The sequence below is a fragment of the Tachypleus tridentatus genome, chromosome 6 (genome assembly GCF_004210375.1).
Source record: "Tachypleus tridentatus isolate NWPU-2018 chromosome 6, ASM421037v1, whole genome shotgun sequence".
Lineage (NCBI taxonomy): Eukaryota > Metazoa > Arthropoda > Merostomata > Xiphosura > Limulidae > Tachypleus > Tachypleus tridentatus.
In genome coordinates, this window is record NC_134830.1 from 152,511,003 (window position 1) to 152,536,068 (window position 25,066).

General features: G+C 31.5%; 1 protein-coding gene across 4 annotated transcripts in view; it reads left to right on the forward strand.

The window, feature by feature from the left end:
* The window catches only part of LOC143254091 (uncharacterized), a 35,554-nt gene continuing 10,488 nt past the window's right edge, over nucleotides 1-25,066 (forward strand). Inside the window, exons 1-15 of one of the 4 annotated variants that reach the window (XM_076508850.1) lie at nucleotides 1-293; nucleotides 4,452-4,508; nucleotides 6,855-6,981; nucleotides 8,358-8,481; nucleotides 9,331-9,397; nucleotides 10,923-10,948; nucleotides 11,976-12,062; nucleotides 13,542-13,615; nucleotides 14,439-14,495; nucleotides 15,127-15,474; nucleotides 19,287-19,415; nucleotides 20,204-20,343; nucleotides 21,094-21,195; nucleotides 22,186-22,265; nucleotides 24,078-24,166. In XM_076508850.1, the coding sequence (XP_076364965.1) occupies nucleotides 229-293; nucleotides 4,452-4,508; nucleotides 6,855-6,981; nucleotides 8,358-8,481; nucleotides 9,331-9,397; nucleotides 10,923-10,948; nucleotides 11,976-12,062; nucleotides 13,542-13,615; nucleotides 14,439-14,495; nucleotides 15,127-15,474; nucleotides 19,287-19,415; nucleotides 20,204-20,343; nucleotides 21,094-21,195; nucleotides 22,186-22,265; nucleotides 24,078-24,166 (1,572 nt within the window). In that variant the 5' untranslated portion in view covers nucleotides 1-228. The remainder of the gene's footprint in view (nucleotides 294-4,451; nucleotides 4,509-6,854; nucleotides 6,982-8,357; nucleotides 8,482-9,330; nucleotides 9,398-10,922; nucleotides 10,949-11,975; nucleotides 12,063-13,541; nucleotides 13,616-14,438; nucleotides 14,496-15,126; nucleotides 15,475-19,286; nucleotides 19,416-20,203; nucleotides 20,344-21,093; nucleotides 21,196-22,185; nucleotides 22,266-24,077; nucleotides 24,167-25,066) is intronic. The other 3 variants (XM_076508847.1, XM_076508849.1, XM_076508848.1) reach the window with 3 other exon arrangements.

Sequence of the window (25,066 nt, forward strand, 5' to 3'; positions counted from 1 at the left end):
TCCGTCACTTACCATCAAGCTTGCATCACCTGTAGTGGACCGCTTTCAAAAGGCTATCCACTATTGAAGGTTGGACGTTTTTTTATTATGACTTTCTTACAAGGCCAGACTCAACTCAAACTGGCAGCTTTTACCAAGGTGACTTCAGTTAACTATTGAAGTTTCTTAAACCAGCATTTAAGTGTTAGTTTTCTAAGAAAATTTGTTTAGAGAGACTTGCCTTTGAAAATGCCAATGCAGGAAGAATTGTTATTGACAGAACTACATCATCCGAAGTACATAACAAATCCTTGGTAAGTTTTTAAGTGTCATTTCTTATGTTTGTCATGGAACTTTAAAGTTATGAAATTGTTTTTATTTGAATCAATTAAATCTGCTTGAATAAATAAGTTATTGTCAAAACTTTATTTGTAGTTCTGTATTATCATTTCACACATGATGAAGATAAAAGATTCAACCTAATGTATTAATATGGAATTTTAAGAATTATTTCTTTTATTTGTTTGAGATCACTTGTTTTTGTTACCTGTGTGATAAAGTTTCATTGAAACAATTAACTCGTGAAAAATGCCAAGAGATGCAAGCATATCAATGAACAAAAAACCAAGAGAAATCACTGAAATATATACATTAAATTTCTCGTATTGTTTTTGGACATGAAGACCAGAAAGGAATTAAAGCTAACTGGTTTATCCAGATATATATTGTGGTGCTTAATGATCAAAACCAATACGTTAAATATCTCTTACTTATTATTACAAAAACAAATATATTTTGTTACAGGTTTTGGTCTCATTTTTGGGCCATCTATCCAATGATGGCTCAGATAAATGAGGCCAAAATCTGTAACAGTATGTTTTTATTTTTCTAATAACAGTTAATTGTGGTTTAAATAATGTTTTGCTTTTGTTAAATCAAATAACTCATATTATAGTATTGATATAAATTAATTGTTTAAACAGTGTACTCCTGAGTGAAAACTTGTAGCTGAATAAAGTCGATGCAAGTTTAACTCGGTAAACCATTGAAGCATGTAATGTGGTAATAAGTAATATTTGTGTTCGTTTGGAACAAAATAATATAAACATTAATAGTTCCCTCTATTTGCAATTTTTATTTCAAAGTTTTGAAGCTAGAATTCAAATGAATTGTTTTACTGTGTTATGTGATAGATAAATGTTCTGTTTCAGTTTGTGTCAGGTCATGTGATAGATAAATGTTCTTCTGTTTCAGTTTGTGTCAGTCTATGTGATAAATGTTCTATTGTTTCAGTTTGTGTCAGGTTATGTGATAGATAAATGTTCTTCTGTTTCAGTGTGTGTCAGGTTATGCAATAGATAAATGTTCTGTTTCAGTGTGTTTCAGGTTATGCGAGAGATAAATGTTCTTCTGTTTCAGTTTGTGTCAGGTTATGCGAGAGATAAATGTTCTTCTGTTTCAGTTTGTGTCAGGTTATGTAATAGATAAATGTTCTTCTGTTTCAGTTTGTGTCAGGCTATGTGATAGATAAATGTTCTGTTTCAGTTTGTGTCAGGCTATGTGATAGATAAATGTTCTGTTTCAGTTTGTGTCAGGTTATGTGATAGATAAATGTTCTTCTGTTTCAGTTTGTGTCAGGTTATGTGATAGATAAATGTTCTTCTGTTTCAGTTTGTGTCAGGTTATGTGATAGATAAATGTTCTTCTGTTTCAGTTTGTGTCAGGTTATGTGATAGATAAATGTTCTTCTGTTTCAGTTTGTGTCAGGTTATGTGATAGATAAATGTTCTTCTGTTTCAGTTTGTGTCAGGTTATGTGATAGATAAATGTTCTGTTTCAGTTTGTGTCAGGTTATGTGATAGATAAATGTTCTTCTGTTTCAGTTTGTGTCAGGTTATGTGATAGATAAATGTTCTGTTTCAGTTTGTGTCAGGTCATGTGATAGATAAATGTTTTCCTGTTTCAGTTTGTGTCAGGTTATGTGATAGATAAATGTTCTTCTGTTTCAGTGTGTGTCAGGTTATGCGAGAGATAAATGTTCTTCTGTTTCAGTTTGTGTCAGGTTATGTGATAGATAAATGTTCTGTTTCAGTTTGTGTCAGGTTATGTGATAGATAAATGTTCTTCTGTTTCAGTTTGTGTCAGGTTATGTGATAGATAAATGTTCTTCTGTTTCAGTTTGTGTCAGGTTATGTGATAGATAAATGTTCTTCTGTTTCAGTTTGTGTCAGGTTATGTGATAGATAAATGTTCTTCTGTTTCAGTGTGATATGATAAATGTTCTTCTGTTTCAGTTTGTGTCAGGTTATGTGATAGATAAATGTTCTTCTGTTTCAGTTTGTGTCAGGTTATGTGATAGATAAATGTTCTTCTGTTTCAGTTTGTGTCAGGTTATGTGATAGATAAATGTTCTTCTGTTTCAGTTTGTGTCAGGTTATGTGATAGATAAATGTTCTTCTGTTTCAGTTTGTGTCAGGTTATGTGATAGATAAATGTTCTTCTGTTTCAGTTTGTGTCAGGTTATGTGATAGATAAATGTTCTTCTGTTTCAGTTTGTGTCAGGTTATGTGATAGATAAATGTTCTTCTGTTTCAGTTTGTGTCAGGTTATGTGATAGATAAATGTTCTGTTTCAGTTTGTGTCAGGTCATGTGATAGATAAATGTTCTTCTGTTTCAGTTTGTGTCAGGTTATGTGATAGATAAATGTTCTTCTGTTTCAGTTTGTGTCAGGTTATGTGATAGATAAATGTTCTTCTGTTTCAGTTTGTGTCAGGTTATGTGATAGATAAATGTTCTGTTTCAGTTTGTGTCAGGTTATGTGATAGATAAATGTTCTTCTGTTTCAGTTTGTGTCAGGTTATGTGATAGATAAATGTTCTTCTGTTTCAGTTTGTGTCAGGTTATGTGATAGATAAATGTTCTGTTTCAGTTTGTGTCAGGTTATGTGATAGATAAATGTTCTTCTGTTTCAGTTTGTGTCAGGTTATGTGATAGATAAATGTTCTGTTTCAGTTTGTGTCAGGTTATGTGATAGATAAATGTTCTTCTGTTTCAGTTTGTGTCAGGTTATGTGATAGATAAATGTTCTGTTTCAGTTTGTGTCAGGTTATGTGATAGATAAATGTTCTTCTGTTTCAGTTTGTGTCAGGTTATGTGATAGATAAATGTTCTGTTTCAGTTTGTCAGGTTATGTGATAGATAAATGTTCTTCTGTTTCAGTTTGTGTCAGGTTATGTGATAGATAAATGTTCTTCTGTTTCAGTTTGTGTCAGGTTATGTGATAGATAAATGTTCTTCTGTTTCAGTTTGTGTCAGGTTATGTGATAGATAAATGTTCTTCTGTTTCAGTTTGTGTCAGGTTATGTGATAGATAAATGTTCTTCTGTTTCAGTTTGTGTCAGGTTATGTGATAGATAAATGTTCTGTTTCAGTTTGTGTCAGGTTATGTGATAGATAAATGTTCTTCTGTTTCAGTTTGTGTCAGGTTATGTGATAGATAAATGTTCTGTTTCAGTTTGTGTCAGGTTATGTGATAGATAAATGTTCTTCTGTTTCAGTTTGTGTCAGGCTGTGATAGATAAATGTTCTTCTGTTTCAGTTTGTGTCAGGCTATGTGATAGATAAATGTTCTTCTGTTTCAGTTTGTGTCAGGTTGTGATAGATAAATGTTCTTCTGTTTCAGTTTGTGTCAGGTTATGTGATAGATAAATGTTCTTCTGTTTCAGTTTGTGTCAGGTTATGTGATAGATAAATGTTCTTCTGTTTCAGTTTGTGTCAGGTTATGTGATAGATAAATGTTCTTCTGTTTCAGTTTGTGTCAGGTTATGTGATAGATAAATGTTCTTCTGTTTCAGTTTGTGTCAGGTTATGTGATAGATAAATGTTCTTCTGTTTCAGTTTGTGTCAGGTTATGTGATAGATAAATGTTCTTCTGTTTCAGTTTGTGTCAGGTTATGTGAAAGATAAATGTTCTACTGCTTCAGTTTGTCAGGTTATATAATAGATAAATGTTCTTCTGTTTCAGTTTGTGTCAGGTTATGTGATAGATAAATGTTCTTCTGTTTCAGTTTGTGTCAGGTTATGTGATAGATAAATGTTCTTCTGTTTCAGTTTGTGTCAGGTTATGTGATAGATAAATGTTCTTCTGTTTCAGTTTGTGTCAGGTTATGTGATAGATAAATGTTCTGTTTCAGTTTGTGTCAGGTTATGTGATAGATAAATGTTCTGTTTCAGTTTGTGTCAGGTTATGTGATAGATAAATGTTCTTCTGTTTCAGTTTGTGTCAGGTTATGTGATAGATAAATGTTCTTCTGTTTCAGTTTGTCAGGTTATGTAATAGATAAATGTTGTTCTGTTTCAGTTTGTGTCAGGTTATGTGATAGATAAATGTTCTGTTTCAGTTTGTCAGGTTATGTGATAGATAAATGTTCTGTGTCAGGTTATCTGATAGATAAATGTTCTTCTGTTTCAGTGAATTGCTATTTGTAGATTCTGGCACTGAATCAGCAATATCTTTTGGACCTGACTGGTGAGTTGTATACAGTCTTTTAGTGACATCTTAAAAATCTATAAATGATATTTTAAATGACAAAAAAGGATAGATATTAAACAAAACTGTTAATGTATTAAGACTCAATTTTTAATTGTAAATTGAGTTTTGTTGGTATTAAAGTATTAAGGTACGTTGAGGCTTTCACTTCATTATTAAACTTTACAAATCAGGATATAAATAAATAAGGTTTATTATTAAAATGTTACTGATGTTGTTCTTTCTAATTATTCTGTGTTGTTCAGTAATTCAAAATATCTGAGTTACAGGAGAATGAAAAGCAGTCTGGCTGTGACATTGCATCATTCTTAAGATTGTTTGATCTTTTGAACGTTGGTCAAATGTACATAATGAGGTTGCTTATTAAACAGAGTGAACGTGACTTACTTTAATATAGAGTTACTTAACAAGTTCCCCGATTACTATTTTCTGGTGTAAGCAAATGTTTATTTCTAATTTAGCAGCCCCTGATTTTGAGAACCAAGAACATTCACCAGACACATTATCATAACAACGTAATTATAGATATATTTAAAATAATTTGTTTTGTGGTTTTTTCATGATAGCTATTTAGTTTAGTTTACTGGCAAAACTCTGAATAACTCTTGAGACTTTCAAAACCTGCAAGTGCTATTTGAAAACTGGTTTGTCCACTTGCTGTGAAGATAATAGTATACTTATAAAAATCAGTTATAGATGGTAATTTTTATCATTATTATAAAAAAAAAGTTAGGAAATATAAGTTTGTAAGTGGTTTGTTCATCATATCATTTTAGCATTAGAATACAGTATGACAACATACTGAGATTTGCTTTCATAATTTGATCACATTGTCACATTTTAGTTAAAGATTTGTATCAGTCATTTTTAATCAAACATTTTTGTAACAAATAATGATCCTCACTGTACAGTTCTATTTTGCTCACAACATGTTAATTTTCGTACAGTTCTATTTTGCTCACAACATGTTAATTTTCGTACAGTTCTATTTTGCTCACAACATGTTGATTTTCGTACAGTTCTATTTTGCTCACAACATGTTAATTTTCGTACAGTTCTATTTTGCTCACAACATGTTAATTTTCATACAGTTTGATTTTGCTCACAACATGTTAATTTTCATACAGTTTGATTTTGCTCACAACATGTTAATTTTCATACAGTTTGATTTTGCTCACAACATGTTAATTTTCGTACAGTTTGATTTTGCTCACAACATGTTAATTTTCGTACAGTTCTATTTTGCTCACAACATGTTAATTTTCATACAGTTCTATTTTTCACAACATGTACAGTTCTATTTTGCTCACAACATGTTAATTTTCGTACAGTTCTATTTTGCTCACAACATGTTAATTTTCGTACAGTTCTATTTTGCTCACAACATGTTAATTTTCATACAGTTTGATTTTGCTCACAACATGTTAATTTTCATACAGTTCTATTTTGCTCACAACATGTTAATTTTCATACAGTTCTATTTTGCTCACAACATGTTAATTTTCATACAGTTCTATTTTGCTCACAACATGTTAATTTTCATACAGTTTGATTTTGCTCACAACATGTTAATTTTCGTACAGTTCTATTTTGCTCACAACATGTTAATTTTTGTACAGTTCTATTTTGCTCACAACATGTTAATTTTCGTACAGTTCTATTTTGCTCACACCATGTTAATTTTCGTACAGTTCTATTTTGCTCACAACATGTTAATTTTCGTACAGTTCTATTTTGCTCACAACATGTTAATTTTCGTACAGTTCTATTATGCTCACAACATGTTAATTTTCATTTCGTACAGTTCTATTTTGCTCACAACATGTTAATTTTTGTACAGTTCTATTTTGCTCACAACATGTTAATTTTCGTACAGTTCTATTTTGCTCACAACATGTTAATTTTCGTACAGTTCTATTTTGCTCACAACATGTTAATTTTCGTACAGTTCTATTATGCTCACAACATGTTAATTTTCATACAGTTTGATTTTGCTCACAACATGTTAATTTTCGTACAGTTTGATTTTGCTCACAACATGTTAATTTTCATACAGTTCTATTTTGCTCACAACATGTTAATTTTTGTACAGTTTGATTTTGCTCACAACATGTTGATTTTCATACAGTTCTATTTTGCTCACAACATGTTAATTTTCCAGAAGAACATTAATAACCTGCTAGTGTTACCTTTTATTTACAGATTTGTTTTTGGCATACTGTTCTTTTCTTACATAGAAAGTTTTTATTCAAACATGTAGAAGATTTATTGGTAGCAGTTATGGCAACATCAACTTATTACCATTGATTAACATTTTTATTTTAGGCTTAGAAATCTTTGCACTGACCCAAGCATTGGGTCTTCCACTAATTCAGACATCCAGGGCCATGAGAATTCAGACATAACAAATGTCTTACGATTTAAGAAAGAGTCTTGGACAAATGTAAAACAGGTAGGACAATTAGGTTTCTTTCAGAAAAAATGCCAGAGTAATTTCAGGATACAGTGAATTTTTATGTATGTGTAAGTGTAATTTCAGGATACAGTGAATTGTTATGTATGTGTAAGTGTAATTTCAGAAAAATTTTTTATGTGCAGGATACAGTGAATTTTTATGTATGTGTAAGTGTAATTTCAGGATACAGTGAGTAATTTCAGGATACAGTGAATTTTTATGTATGTGTAAGTGTAATTTCAGGATACAGTGAATTTTTATGTATGTGTAAGTGTAATTTCAGGATACAGTGAATTTTTATGTATGAGTGGCCAGATTGCTTTGTGCTCAGGATACAGTAAGACAGAATTTCACAATAAATTTCATGGTACTTAAATATCAACTCTGTGTTATGACTAAACCCATTAGCTCAGCTACTGATGTCTCCTTTAGAATTTATTTCTCCTAAAGACTCTGGTGTGAATTGTCATCAATACTTTAGTTTTAATTGTTAAAGTATCTTCAGAACTGCTTGCTTATTATTCTTGTAGTGTTGCATTGTTATAGTTGTGACAAATGTTGGTTTATCAGTCTTATTTCAGTTCCGAAGACAGTTATAAATGTTTCTTTATATTAATTGTCTATAGGAAGTACTCTATTACAAATAGCATCCAGTTCTGTCAGCTGTGTTTGTAAAGTGGTATCCTGAGATTATACGTTGTTTATATTACCTAGTTTTTGAAAAATACTGTTTTGTGCTTGGTTAAACAATGTGATGAAACTGTTTTTATCTCATTCGTGTTTTGGCATACAGTTTGTAACAGGTTGAAACTGAAACTAAGTAAAATCTTGATTGAACATATGAATTTCATTTTCACACTATATATTCTACATAATAATTTACACAGTTAAGTGGAAAGCAAACAGTAGGTTTTCCTCTTTATTTTATTACATAAAAAATACATGAATAAGTGTGGGAGTGAAGTTAACTGCCAGTTAATCATATGATGAATTATCGAAGTTAACTGTCAGTTAATCATATGATGAATTATCGAAGTTAACTGTCAGTTAATCATATGATGAATTATCGAAGTTAACTGTCAGTTAATCATATGATGAATTATCGAAGTTAACTGTCAGTTAATCATATGATGAATTATCGAAGTTAACTGTCAGTTAATCATATGATGAATTATTGAAGTTAACTGTCAGTTGATCATATGATGAAATGACTTCTTGAAGTAAACTGTCAGCTAATCATACAATAATCAACTTCAGTAGATTTATATAGTGAGACCTGTGATGGGAATTGAAACTTCATATCTGTATATTAGATTAGTGTTACAGCTAGCATTTTTGTTCTTTCAAAGTCATAGAATTAGTCACCTTTTCAGGAACTGCCCGTAGAAACTTTCAGTAGTGCACTACAACAAAGAAAGTTGACAGTTTTACAACAGAACCTTATCGGCCCTAAAATATGGAGAAAAGAAAATCTGAAAGATGATTCTTCAGAAGATGGTAATTTCTATTTCACAGAAAAACCATTAATGAACTCCTTTGTTTAAAATTTTATGTTTATTGTTGGGACAGTTCATGAACATATTTTGTAAAGATGAAATCATACAATGAAAATCTTTATAGTTTCTTATGTCACAATATCTTTTTTAAAACTACAATTTTAATAGAAATGACCACAATTTTTTGAACGACCTGTATGAGAGATTGATTAATTTGATGAAAGTATGGGCTTCAAAAGAAAGAGATCAAAACAGTCAGTTTGATACAGTACTGAACAACAATGTACATAAATGTTTAACAATAAATAAACCTCCTTATGTATAAACCTGAATATATGACTTGACTATTTTTATACCATCAGCATTAGTCATTTTCAATTTTCATCATTAATAAATTTAGTCAAAAACAACTCTTTTGTACTAGATAATTATAAGAGAACTTTTATTCTTAACAAGCATGTTGGTCTGCAGTTTCTTCAGAGCTAGTTTGTAAAACTCTGTACTACACCTGAAGAAGCTGCAAAGACAAAACACATTGATTAAAGTGAAGTTCTTTTATCCAGTATTTAAAAGTTTTTTTTACAAACGTTTTTTATCAAAATATGTAAATCCATTTAGTAAGCACTACAAATTCTGATAGACAATAAAATATTTAAGTTAATTATTTTAGTAGAAGAAACATGTTAGACAAGGGTTTCAGTTCTTGTCATCTCCTCTTCTTGCCAAGTTTGCATCTTTGCTGATTTTCTTGATATAATTTGTAAAATGTCATAAAAGTGTTGTGCTTTATAATGTTCAATATGATAAAAATATTGTTCACGTTTCTAAAGATGTGCAATTTGATTATCAGGTTTTCCAGTCATGTCGGAGGACAAGCAGTTGATGTCTGAGATATTAGAACACACATTGATGGAAGAGTAAGTTAGTGTATTTATCTTCATAAGTTTTACCATTTGGATAAAGAATGTGCCAGAAGTAGAAGACAAAATATTCCAGTTTTAATCAAATAATCTTAGCAGAAATATAAAGAGGGTTTGAATGGATAACAAAGGAACAGTTAATAGTTTTCTTTGTTGACCATTCAAGCTGTCTCCAAACATTATTAGGCACAAAGTGGGTTCCTTGTCATCATATTCACATAATAATGAGTACATGAGTGCATCTTTAATTATTCTATTTTTGAGCTGACTTCTAATGGTGTTTCAAAATAACGATTTTTTTAAGCTCAGTATTACTTGTTATTATGCTTTTAAAGTTATTTTCACTTCAAGGATTCTTTCTTGTCAGTCTCTAATAAAATAGATGCAGTTTGCTTAAAACAAATAAAGTGCCAAGAAGTATATCCTACAAAGGTATTAGAGACATAGCCAGCCAGTCAACATATTGATGGCTGTTTACAAAACATTGTGGCCACTTGACTGACAGTAATGGACAAAATACATTTAAACCCACTGCATTATCACTTTGATTCAGAAAAGTCACGATTAAGGTTCTTTTTAGTTACCAAATTAACTTTCTCGTTTCAACAACAGAACTTTACTGAAACAGATTTAATTAATTGAAAATGTGTCCTGAAACAACAAAAATTAATATTAAACAATTATACTAAAACAACAGAAATTAATATTAAACCTTTCTACTTAAACAACAGAAATTAATATTAAACCATTGTACAAAAACAACAGAAATTAATATTAAACCTGTGTACAAAAACAACAGAAGTTAATATTAAACCTGTGTACTAAAACAACAGAAGTTAATATTAAACCTGTGTACTAAAATAACAGAAGTTAATATTAAACCTGTGTACTAAAACAACAGATATTAATATTAAACCTGTGTACTAAAACAACAGATATTAATACTAAATCTGTGTACTAAAACAACAGGAGTTAATACTAAACCTGTGTACTAAAACAACAGAAATTAATATTAAACCTGTGTACTAAAACAACAGAAATTAATATTTATATGCTAAAACAACAGAAATTAATACTAAACCTTTGTACTTACTAAACCTTGTACTAAAACAACAGTTACTAAAACAACAGAAATTATTTTACATAGAAGGTTGAAATGTTGTTTAATACTAAACCTGTGTACTAAAACTTAATTCTTAATATGTAAAATAATTCCTCAACAGAAACAGCCGTTTGGGTTGAGAAATTATTTTATATAAATTTCTCAACAAGTGGGTTTCTCGACATCACTGAGAAATTAATATTAAACCTGTGTGTCAAAACAACAGAGATTAATGTTAAACTTGTGTACTAAAACAACAGAGATTAATATTAAACCTTTCTACTAAAGCAACAGAGATTAATATTAAACCTTTGTACTTGTACAAACAGAAATGGTGATGAAAAGTCTTTGGAAAGATATACAGTATAATTCATAACAATAATAATGTTTTTTATTAATATCTTTATTTCCTTTTAACAGGGACAAGAAAATTGTCCAGCCACCACGTAAGTTGACCTATTAATAAGTTCAGCCACCACATAAGTTGACCTATTAATAAGTTCAGCCACCATGTAAGTTGACCTATTAATAAGTTCAGCCACCACGTAAGTTGACCTATTAATAAGTCCAGCCACCACGTAAGTTGACCTATTAATAAGTCCAGCCACCACGTAAGTTGACCTATTAATAAGTCCAGCCACCACATAAGTTGACCTATTAATAAGTTTACCAGATGTTAAGTCTGGTATTTTTTACATACCATTTTTACATACCATTTGTTTTTACATTAAACAAATACATCTTGTGATATTACAATGTATTGCGTGCTGATGTAAAATGAGATATATCCAGATCAGATTGTGGCATGTTGGTATTATCTTTAACAAAAAACACAGATAACTGCCATCTTTTAGTAGGTTGATAATATGAACAAATATACTAGCTTCACATTTTACCTATGGTTCATTTAAGTATCCCACACAGTTTAAAACTGTTTTCAGCTAACATCACAGAGCATGAGTGTTTTCTTTTTAAAAAAAATAAATCTAGCGTTTGGTGAACATTGAACATGTTGTTGTAGTAATTGTTGAGGTATAATTGTTTACTGTTGCAAGTTTTGTGTTTATAAGATGAACTTCCACTTACCTTCCTGATCAGATGTTAAGTGACCAAATGCTTTAAGTTAACAGTTTAAAAAAGTATTTAAAACTAATGAAAGTACTTGATTCACCATATTATGTGTAAATAACTGGATATTTTGTTTTTATCTCAACTCACTGGTACAGAGTAATTTAGTTATAGTTTCTTAACCTTTGGAATGAACTAGTTATGTGAAAAAATATTAACGTTAATATAACTCTGTCATAATTCATCATTATACTTAACTTTTGAACATTTGTGTGTATTAGTGATGAAAACTTGTAACATGAATTTGTTACAGTAATTGAAAATTTGGTTGGTATTAAAATTCATTATTGTAAGTATGTGTGTGTGTGTTTTTATTAATGTGAATTTGTTTGTTTGATTATCCAGGTAAAATGCACAGACCAACATACATCAGACCTTCAACAAGAAAATATTCAGAGTTCAATCATTTTGGGAAGTTTCAGACTGTATGGAGTAAGTAGAATTTTATTGGTTATGAAGACAACTTCCATTAACCGTTATCTACTGTGGTTTCTGTTAAGCTTGTGGTTGACTGTATTTTCAGTTTTTCTGTGTTACTGTTATATTGATCTTTGTTGAGTAATCTACTTACATCTGCTTCTCGTATCGTATATCTGGACAAAACTCTCTTCCAGAAATAAGATTTTAACCCTGATTTTCTCAGAGAGGGAAAAGGGCTTTATTTGATGGTTATTTCAGAGAGGAGAGCTTCAGATGATAGTTGTTTCAGAGAGAAGAGCTTCATATAATGGTTATCTCAGAAAGAAAAATGGTTAATGTTATGGTCATTGCAGAGAGGAGAGCTACAGGTCATGGTTGTCTCAGAGAGGAGAGCTACAGGTTATGGTTGTCTCAGAGAGGAGAGCTACAGGTCATGGTTGTCTCAGAGAGGAGAGCTACAGGTCATGGTTGTCTCAGAGAGGAGAGCTACAGGTCATGGTTGTCTCAGAGAGGAGGGCTACAGGTCATGGTTGTCTCAGAGAGGAGGGCTACAGGTCAAGGTTGTCTCAGAGAGGAGAGCTACAGGTTACTGTTGTCTCAGAGAGGAGAGCTACAGGTCATGGTTGTCTCAGAGAGGAGAGCTACATGTCATGGTTGTCTCAGAGAGGAGAGCTACAGGTTACGGTTGTCTCAGAGAGGAAGGCTTTAATTGATTGTCTCAGAGAGAAAGGTTTTAGTTTGTGAAGGAATAATAATTGTATCCAACTTGATATATCTGTACACCATGTGATGTTTTAATTCAGTTTAACATCTGATTTATGTAATATGAGTAACTAATCTTTTCCATGCAAATAAAGTTCAAAAAAAGGTTTAACTGTTTAATACATTTATAAAATAGATATTGTATTTTATTAAGAACACATATTTATAATATAATATAATATTTCACAAAGATGTTTGTCAGCTACATAGGGTCTAGAAATATTACTTGTGAATGAAAACAATGAAAATCATTTGTTGTTTTTTATATAATATTATAAACTTTGTTTTTATCCATGAATAAAGGTTTTTATAAAAACACAAACTTTGAAGCTTAGAATTTAAAATAATTATTTACATTCTCTCCTTTGTATGTTTCAGCAATGAGCTTGAAGGTTTATAATGCAAGAGTTTGTGGCTCAGTCCAACAGATAGTCCATAGTGTTGATTTGTGCTAAGTCTAAAACAAATGGTCTTTCTTTGATATATTTGACTTCTGAGAGCCCACTTGTCTTTTGTTGGACTGAAAGAAAAAAAAATGAAAAATGTTCAAATAAATTTGTTATAAAATATAATTCAAGTTACTTACCCTTAGATGTCTCTGGCAAGTTTCAGTGAATCAGCACTGAAATTGTGTTTCTCTCTTCAAGGTTATTTCGTGGCAGACACTTGACATGTCATCGCAGGCATTAAATTGTCCTGTATAGTTTAATGTGTGTCTGTTTTTCACAGATCAGCCATTTGATGAACTACCAGTGAGAACTGATGATAGAATACAAACAGTTGAGGACTCTTGGACACAAGGGGTACTGAAATGTCTTCCTTGTATTTGTCAGTGTTTTAAGGAAATCCAGTTTTTTTTTAATTTTATATGAAATAAACAGAATTAAACAATTTTTTTAGTTTAATTGACTTAAGATTAATTATGCAACATAATGTTCAGACCTTTTATTATTCCCATACAACTAACCTGTTCGTCTTTTTTGCATATTTATGATATAATTTTGTTTCTGGTTTCTGTATGGAAATACTACATGTTTTAAAGTTGAAACAAGTTAAATTTTTATTATCTTTGAAACCCAAAGAGTGAATGTTGTTAACATTTTTAACACAGATATTAGTGTTATTGTTGTTAAAGATATTGAGACCACATACCATATTAAAATATCATTTCTCAAATATTTATTAACAGTATGAATTTTATTAAATGAAAATAAAAACCACAGTTCTGTGACACTTTTATAATGATGGGTTTCACTATTATGTAGTTTAAGGCATATTCTATTCTTTTGCAAAATTATTTTATTAACTTAATTGGTCAGTATGTTTAATAGATGCATTTTAATTAATTTTTTTTTATTTTATTGTTTGTTATAGAATTTATTTTGCTTTGCTGGTTTATTAAATGGATTTACAACTAACTTAAACCTAAACTAGCCAAACCTTATGAGATACTAATGAGTTTACAGCCAAAAGTCTCACAAACAATGCATTCTAATTTTTATAGGTAAAAATGTACAGATGTATATTTAATTAGCTATACTAAATAACTGGACTGATTTTGTTTAGTTTTAATTTATGTTTGTAATTACAAGTTGTCTAATCAGCTCCACATATTTTTTCTTTCAGGAAGGTGAATGTTCTTCTGACGATGAGCCGGACTTCTGGGTTGTAAGTAAGAATTTTGTGAGTAATGTGAAAACATGTCAACGCTTTTGTTTATTCAAAAGAAATAAAGATTTATAATTATTGTGTTTTGTAGTCATTTACTGTTTAATCACAAGACTTAAAAATAAAAGTAGCTTATGTAGAGTTTTCTATTAAACCTTATAAAGTCTTAATCTGTATCTACTAATCAGACCCGTACTTAATTTTTATTAAGCTTATTGTTGTAACAGAAATAAACAGAAGATTACTCAATTTCATGTAAGATGTGAATCCTCACTGGTTGTCTGTGGTATAAAAACAAATCAGAAATTTGAGGATTTTTATCTATTAGGACAAAACCTTGTTTGGCTCATATGATTTTTGTAAACAGCATCATTGGATACATCTTTTACAGTTGTTTTTTTGTGTTTGAAAATGAAAATATACTTATATACCAACTAGAGGTATAATATATATACCAAAAGTAAACTTTTCCCCTATTTTCAAATGAATTTGATTATTTTAACACCATATGTACAAAACATTCCATTGTTTATGAGGCCAGTATAAACATTTTCTCTTGGTCGTAACTATTTTTTAAAATACAAATATTTATTCTTGCTGCTTTATTAAGACTTTCCTTTTGTACTTACCATAACTGTCTATCCAGAGGTTCCATCGAAATACTCCATGGTTCACTCGTCAGCTGTCACCTATTTTTTCTCACGGTTTTCGGACTCATTTGGATCCACTACTAGAGGAATATAAAGAAGTGTTTTCTGATGGTGAGTCCAGCACAGACTCGGGAGTTGATGTCTCCACCTGGTCGTATTGCTTTCCGATCCACAAGGGACCTCAAACTCTAGTATCTAGTTATAAACATTCTAGTCAGAGTGAATCGTGTGATGGATCCAGTTTAGATAAAGATGATTCAAATTATATGACATCTGAAGACAGTGTTGATTTTACGTATTTGGAAAAATCCACGGAAGATATGATGTCTCGTTGGATTGAAGAGGTTTATTGCATCTTTCATGTCTATTTTAGATTCAATGTGTAAAGTATAATGTTGTGAGACTACACATTCAGTGGTAGATTCAATGTGTAAAGTATAATGTTGTGATACTACACATTCAGTGGTAGATTCAATGTGTAAAGTATAATGTTGTGAGACTACACATTCAGTGGTAGATTCAGTGTGTAAAGTATAATGTTGTGATACTACACATTCAGTGGTAGATTCAGTGTGTAAAGTATAATGTTGTGAGACTACACATTCAGTGGTAGATTCAATGTGTAAAGTATAATGTTGTGATACTACACATTCAGTGGTAGATTCAGTGTGTAAAGTATAATGTTGTGATGCTACACATTCAGTGGTAGATTCAGTGTGTAAAGTATAATGTTGTGAGACTACACATTCAGTGGTAGATTCAGTGTGTAAAGTATAATGTTGTGAGACTACACATTCAGTGGTAGATTCAGTGTGTAAAGTATAATGTTGTGAGACTACACATTCAGTGGTAGATTCAGTGTGTAAAGTATAATGTTGTGAGACTACACATTCAGTGGTAGATTCAGTGTGTAAAGTATATTGTTGTGATACTACACATTCAGTGGTAGATTCAGTGTGTAAAGTATAATGTTGTGAGACTACACATTCAGTGGTAGATTCAATGTGTAAAGTATAATGTTGTGAGACTACACATTCAGTGGTAGATTCAGTGTGTAAAGTATAATGTTGTGATACTACACATTCAGTGGTAGATTCAATGTGTAAAGTATAATGTTGTGATACTACACATTCAGTGGTAGATTCAGTGTGTAAAGTATAATGTTGTGAGACTACACATTCAGTGGTAGATTCAGTGTGTAAAGTATAATGTTGTGAGACTACACATTCAGTGGTAGATTCAGTGCGTAAAGTATAATGTTGTGAGACTACACATTCAGTGGTAGATTCAGTGTGTAAAGTATAATGTTGTGAGACTACACATTCAGTGGTAGATTCAGTGCGTAAAGTATAACGTTGTGATACTACACATTCAGTGGTAGATTCAGTGTGTAAAGTATAATGTTGTGAGACTACACATTCAGTGGTAGATTCAGTGTGTAAAGTATAACGTTGTGATACTACACATTCAGTGGTAGATTCAGTGTGTAAAGTATAACGTTGTGAGACTACACATTCAGTGGTGGATTCAGTGTGTAAAGTATAATGTTGTGAGACTACACATTCAGTGGTAGATTCAGTGTGTAAAGTATAATGTTGTGAGACTACACATTCAGTGGTAGATTCAGTGTGTAAAGTATCATGTTGTGAGACTACACATTCAGTGGTAGATTCAATGTGTAAAGTATAATGTTGTGAGACTACACCTTCATTGGTAGATTCAGTGTGTAAAGTATAATGTTGTGATACTACACATTCAGTGGTAGATTCAGTGTGTAAAGTATAAGGTTGTGAGACTACACATTCAGTGGTAGATTCAGTGTGTAAAGTATAATGTTGTGATACTACACATTCAGTGGTAGATTCAATGTGAAAAGTATAATGTTGTGATACTACACATTCAGTGGTAGATTCAATGTGTAAAGTATAATGTTGTGAGACTACACATTCAGTGGTAGATTCAGTGTGTAAAGTATAATGTTGTGATACTACACATTCAGTGGTAGATTCAATGTGTAAAGTATAATGTTGTGATACTACACATTCAGTGGTAGATTCAGTGTGTAAAGTATAATGTGAGACTACACATTCAGTGGTAGATTCAGTGTATAAAGTATAATGTTGTGATACTACACATTCAGTGGTAGATTCAGTGTGTAAAGTATAATGTTGTGATACTACACATTCAGTGGTAGATTCAGTGTGTAAAGTATAATGTTGTGAGACTACACATTCAGTGTGTCAAGTATAATGTTGTGAGACTACACATTCAGTGGTAGATTCAGTGTGTAAAGTATAATGTTGTGAGACTACACCTTCAGTGGTAGATTCAGTGTGTAAAGTATAATGCTGTGATACTACACATTCAGTGGTAGATTCAGTGTGTAAAGTATAATGCTGTGATACTACACATTCAGTGGTAGATTCAGTGTGTAAAGTATAATGCTGTGATACTACACATTCAGTGGTAGATTCAGTGTGTAAAGTATAATGCTGTGATACTACACATTCAGTGGTAGATTCAGTGTGTAAAGTATAATGCTGTGTGACTACACATTCAGTGGTAGATTCAGTGTGTAAAGTATAATGTTGTGATACTACACATTCAGTGGTAGATTCAATGTGTAAAGTATAATGTTGTGAGACTACACATTCAGTGGTAGATTCAGTGTGTAAAGTATAATGTTGTGATACTACACATTCAGTGGTAGATTCAATGTGTAAAGTATAATGTTGTGAGACTACACATTCAGTGGTAGATTCAGTGTGTAAAGTATAATGTTGTGATACTACACATTCAGTGGTAGATTCAGTGTGTAAAGTATAATGTTGTGATACTACACATTCAGTGGTAGATTCAGTGTGTAAAGTATAATGTTGTGATACTACACATTCAGTGGTAGATTCAGTGTGTAAAGTATAATGTTTTGATACCACACATTCAGTTGTAGATTCAGTGTGTAAAGTATAATGTTGTGAGACTATACATTCAGTGGTAGATTCAGTGTGTAAAGTATAACGTTGTGATACTACACATTCAGTGGTAGATTCAGTGTGTAAAGTATAACGTTGTGATACTACACATTCAGTGGTAGATTCAGTGTGTAAAGTATAATGTTTTGATACCTCACATTCAGTTGTAGATTCAGTGTGTAAAGTATATTGTTGTGAGACTATACATTCAGTGGTAGATTCAGTGTGTAAAGTATATTGTTGTGATACTACACATTCAGTGTGTAAAGTATAATGTTGTGATACTACACATTCAGTGGTAGATTCAGTGTGTAAAGTATAATGTTTTGATACCACACATTCAGTTGTAGATTCAGTATATAAAGTATATTGTTGTGAGACTATACATTCAGTGGTAGATTCAGTGTGTAAAGTATAATGTTGTGATACTACACATTCAGTGGTACGGTTGAGTTCACATCATAATAAATAAACTGAACAGAACCAGTTATATCACCATCCCTGTGTTGAGTTCACAGAGGAGTTTTTATTCTCTGAAAAAATTAAAACATCCAGCGTGTAATTTATATTAACTGCAAAGCAATAAATGAATAGCTGTATCTTTTTATTGTACAAAACAGTATTAGTGAAGACAATGTGTGAATTATTGTAGAACTCAACTGGTTCTGTTGAGTTTATTGTTTTGGATGTGGGAATAGCAGGAATGGTGATATAACTGGTTCTGTTGAGTTTATTGTTTTGGATGTGGGAATAGCAGGAATGGTGATATAACTGGTTCTGTTGAGTTTATTGTTTTGGATGTGGGAATATCAGGAATGGTGATATAACTGGTTCCGTTGAGTTTATTGTTTTGGATGTGGGAATAGCAGGAATGGTGATATAACTGGTTCCGTTGAGTTTATTGTTTTGGATGTGGGAATAGCAGGAATGGTGATATAACTGGTTCTGTTGAGTTTATTGTTTTGGATGTGGGAATAGCAGGAATGGTGATATAACTGGTTCTGTTGAGTTTATTGTTTTGGATGTGGGAATAGCAGGAATGGTGATATAACTGGTTCTGTTTAGTTTATTGTTTTGGATGTGGGAATAACAGAAATGGTGATATAACTGGTTCTGTTGAGTTTATTTATTATGATGTGTTTTAAGATGTTTTAAAAAATGTATTTGATATACTTCCAAAACAGGAAGACCAAAGATTTAGAAATATGTGTGTTGTGAGACCAGAATCTGAAAACTGTAAAGCCACTGGGACGTCTCTCTGCACATCAGTAGAAGACAAAGTGGTATATTCTGACAAGAACTGTTCTTCTGAGGTGAGAATTTTCATTGGATGAAGTGCCTGGGGTGCTCAAACTATGTTTTATTTCTTTTTTTATGCTTGAACTGAAGGTCAGTAATGTATTTGGGAGATGTAAAGGCCAGAGAGAACCAGTTGATATCCTTGTACTCCAGGACAGTCTATTGTGTTATATTTGTCTTAAGATATTGAGAATAATGCACCAGTTTCAATATGTTTATAACTAGAAATTGTTTAATTCCAGTCTTAGGTTAAAAGGTTATTTATTACCTGAAACAGATGTCACTGGTTGTTAATAGCCTTACACAGGTCTGGTCACTGGTTGTTAATAGCCTTACACAAGTCTGAATAAACTGACTATTCAGTAAATATCCATCCTTTACGTATGGAAGCTTTATTTAAGGACATAATTATAGGCCTTTTAGAATGGCTGAATGTCATAAACCTTCTGTTTTTATTATCTCTCCCCTGTTGTTTTAATCTATTGGTCAGAAATAACAACCTGAAATGATAAGACTTATGTTAAAAAGTTCCCACGATTTTTCAAGTGAAGAAGTTTTCTGTTTTACCCCTCATGTCATTTTTTAATCCTGCTCGAAAAATTTAGACTCTAAAACTTTTAAATGTATGATTAAAAAGAAGGTTGAATACACTGTTTGTTGTTGGAATGAGAGTTTTCTGAGAAAGAAACTGTCACTTTGTGACTGGTCTCGACAAAGATTGATTCGTTATTCAAATGTTTTTACAAACCTGGAGTTGAGTTTTGTGACTTTTAAGATGTAGCTCCTCATCTCTCCTGCTCAGGTTAACCCCCCACGAGTTATAAAGCCACCACCAGGTATACCCCAGCCCACCTCTCCACCAGAAATTCGAGAGCAACAGTTGAAACACATCCAGGACCAACTCTTGCACAAGCAGCTACAAGAGTACCAGATTCTGTACAAGTATGTTTTTTATCCAAACTTAAAATTACAAATCACTAATCATATTGAAGTGGCAGAGTGACCATAATCATTTATCTCATGGTACAGTGGAGTATTTTCTGATTGGGATTTACGTATTTAGCACCTTTTGCGTGTGTTCTTTGTTGGGGCATAATGGATAGTAACAATAATTTTCTCCCGAAACCAAAACTCGTTAATAAACAGATCTTTTTGCATTAACACTATTTTTAAAACATATTTTCAATAAACACTCAGAATTAGTGTTAATAATTTTATAAAACAAGTTAACTGAAATGTTTTTTTGTTTTTTTCAAATACAATTGATTGGTCTGTTGCAGTTTGAAATTAGAAATGTGGAACAAAAGGAAAACCTTTCCTTTGTCTCCCACAAGATGCTGTACATTGAGGTTTTTGTCTGGTATCAGAACTCGTAATTGGGATGGATGATGAGAGAAAAGATTCTATAGTTAGAATGGATTACCTTCATAGGTTTTTATTTCCATACTCTTCTTAAATTCTCTGTTGTGGGTCAGAATCAGAGATGTGTAAATAAAATAGAACCTAAGTTGAATATGGAGAGAAAAATCTACAATCAATTTATTTTGATAACAGTTTTTAACCCTATTGATTTTGCAGTATTTCACCAGCTTTTGGCATTTAAACTGTTAATAATTGTAGTCTCAACAGCTATACAATAAAGTGATTGGTTCCAAATTTATTTCACAGTTGTGTGTCTCTTATTCATAACAGCTCCCTGCAGAGCCAATTGAAACAGGATAGAACCTTCCAAAGACTTCATTTTCAACAGCAACACATGGTTTTGCATTACTTTCTAGTGCAACAACTTCTCAGGTAAGCTTGCAATAGTTTCTCTTCCATTTTTTCCTTACTGTTGTTGGATTGTTTTGCTTTCCATAAAATTCAATTTGAAATGTCTCAACTTGTTTATTACACTCGTTAATGCATTTATTTTACTATACAAAAAGGCGGTGTATGTTAAATGATAACATTAGTAGAGATTGGTGTGACATTTGTACTTTGTAATCTCAGTCAAAGGGTAAAATTGGTCGAGATTGGTGTGACATTTCTACTACTCAGAACTAAAGGGGATTTTCAACAGAATGCTCTAGTACATAAAGAACAGTTGTAGTTAGATGTCGTGTATTTTTTACTGTAATATTATTGTTGTTAATATAGTATTTTTAGCATAGCTGCATACATTGTTTATAGCAAATCCACATCAAGTTATATATTATGTCCAATGAATGGAATCAAACCCCTAATTTTATGGTTGTGATTTAATGATGATATCTGAAGTAAGATTTCAGTGTTCTAACCAATTTGATTTTGATACAGTATACAAAAACTAATGATAAAATATCATAGGTATTTATAAATGAATGTGTTTGTAATGATTTAGGTGTGTTATTAGTCCTGTTCTTGTGAGAACCAGGCATGGTTTAGCGGTGAGCATGCCACACTGTAGCTCATGTCATGTTGCCACAAAATTGTGCTTCATGATTTGGAACTGCGGCTATATTGTAAGAGTTTCAACCAAACTCAGCTACTTGTTTGTAATATTCCAAGATTTGTCAATGGGTTCTGTTTACTGTTTGCCTTCTCTCTAGTCCAATCAGTTCCAAATTTGGGACAGCTACGAAAGATAGCTGTGGTGTGAGCTTTACATGAACATCCAAGACTGAAACAAAAATAGTTGAGTTCATGCACATATATCCTTACATAACTGACAAACACTAATTTTAAAAATTAATAAAACGTCACAGAAAGATTTGTTTTCAAGCTGTTTAGTCACAAGTTTAGAAAATCTGGATTTATTTTCAGTTTACAGTTTGTTCCACCAATCAACAAAGATACTTCGCCTGAAGCAGTTGTTTCACAGTCTGAGAAAACTACTGAACCAGGTATGTGTTAACCCTAAGTATGTTTCAGTCTGAGAAAACTACTGAATCAGGTGTGTGTTAGCCCTAAGTATGTTTCACAGTCTGAGAAAACTGCTGAATCAGGTGTGTGTTAGCCCTAAGTATGTTTCACAGTCTGAGAAAACTGCTGAATCAGGTGTGTGTTAGCACCAAGTATGTTTCACAGTCTAAGAAAACTGCTGAATCAGGTATGTGTTAACCCTAAGTATGTTTCACAGTCTGAGAAAACTGCTGAATCAGGTGTGTGTTAATTATATGTATGTCTGTGTAAGAAAGAGCGTACAATTCTAGTTCTTTCTATCATGAAGTGAACTTGTGACTGATAGTGTCCTTAAACAGTACCTTTAATCAGATCAAGGTATACCTTATGAAGGAGCTAAGAGTGTTCTTTGTAATTTCATTTAATAATTGTATGACTTTTAAGACCCTATTTTCTGTTTGTTTATCTTCATTACATTTTTGACACATGGTTGTTAATGCTGTTTATGCAAAAAGCTTGTATCCAATTAACTCATTTCTAGCACTAGCGTATTTGATATGTGCTTGTCGTTTGTGTAGTTTGGTATTTTACAAAATGTTAATTATATGACTTCAGTATTATTTGCTGTATCTATACAGAGTACACACCTGCATATTAGATGTCACAATTTAAGTGAAAGTGCAATTATAATTATATATCAAAAACACTTTAGATTTGATATTTTGTCATTTTATAATGTTTGTTTAGTATAAGTTGTAAACAAAAAATGTAAAAATGTTTAAATATATGTTTATATGCAGCTGTAAGGAGTCTTGTCTAGAAACGATGCACCAATTGATTTTAATAGAATGTTTCTATCCATCCTAAGGCTTAGGTTTGCATTTGTCATGAAACAATCTTCCCTTAAAAATATAATTCTAAGGCTTTCTTTCTTATGCATTTCAATTTTACTATTTTTTCAGTGTTATTTCCTTGTTCCCACTTTGTTATGAACTTGCAGCAACTGGCGTGAAAAACTCTTAAAGAAATTTAGCTTTCGGAATAGCTATAAACAAAGTATGAGTACCATTGGATATAGTTGATTATAAACTATTTACGTTACTGTAGTTCCAATAAAGTGGTTTGGAAAGTGACTTGTGATTCTGTGGGAAAGTGATTAGAAAAACAATACATTTTAGTGGAAAAATTAAAAGACTTGGAAACAAATTGCAAATTAAACTTTTTTGTAAAATTTATTCTATGACAAGACACAAGATAAGCCTTGTTAGGCTTAGAGAGTACAGTAGATGGTAGCAAAATATTCTGATGACCCTAAGCCTTGTTTGTGGAATATTGTACTTATGGTTATCATGTTTCAAGAACATAGATAAGTAAAATAGCTTATAATTTATTAGATATAATTTGACCTTGACCTTGATGCCATCATGATGGATGAGGACCTATGCCAAAACTGGTGACTACTGCAGTTAGAAAAAAAAAAGTATGTTAGTGAATATTAATAAAACTGGTTCTGTCTATGTATCACTGACATATACCTACAAGTGTTCTACATAGATACATATACATACAATATGGATTTATGATCAACAGTAGAAAACAACATTCAGAGTGTAAGCTGAAGTATTTTTATGTTTCTGAAACACCCTTTTGATAAGAGTTTTGGAGTTTTACAATGTAAAGAAAAAGGATAGAAAACTAAATCACATAATTTTCTTGAACACTGTTTAACAAGTTTTCCTATTATCAGAAGAAGAAAAACATGAATGTAATGTGTTAAGAAATCTTTCATTACATATCCTTTTCTCTAATAACAGATAAGTTGTACCCTGACTCCAACTGTTATGTAACAGGAAGAAACAAGACTAAGCCTGATGGTGTGGAGAATTTCGAAAGAACTGAAAAGGTGAAAATAATTTGTTATATACTTAGTAGTTTTCATGTATGTATAAACTACATAACACTGTGATGTATATACCTACAAGTGTGCTATGTATCGCTATGATGTGTATACCTACAAGTGTGCTGTGTATCGCTATGGTGTACACCTATAAGTTGCTATATATCAGTATGATATGAACATACAGTTGTGGTAAGTAACACTATGATCTTCAAGCACAAGTAGCACTACGATGTAAGCACATAGTTTTGGTATGTAGCACTATGATCTACAAGTGTGCTGTGTAACCATATTGTACATTACAATACAAAATGTGTTTTTTTCATGTGATAAAAGTTGAACGTTATGAACTTGTTTTAACTTTATCTTAAATCCACTTGCATTTACTTTTGAAAGAATGAATTACATTATGCTTGATGAAAGAATAAAAGTTTTATTGCTTACACTAGATTATAAAGACAGTCTTCAAAACTGAACTTAAATAGTTACTGATTTGGAATGAACGTTTACTGACATCTTCACAGAAGACAACTGTAACTAAATGTAGAACTTCAGTAATATTTCATCATAACTAACAGTTCTCAGTTTAACTTGTATCAACGTACTGATTTAAGTTAACATTCATTTATCAAACTTTAAGTTTGAATCTAAGAAAAAAATTCATAAAGCCGTTGAACTGTTGGAATCATTTCATATATTTTGTTTAATCTCTTGTTAGATTAGTCTGTTGTAGTCTATTGTGTTTTTAGTTTAATCTGTTATTAGTTTGTTGTGTTGTAAGATTAAGCTATGATTAGTCTGTTGTGTGGGTAGGTTAATCTATTATTTGTTTATTGTGTTGTTAGATTAATCTAATTGTTGGTCTATTGTATTGTTGGATTGTCATATATTTAATTTAATGTATTT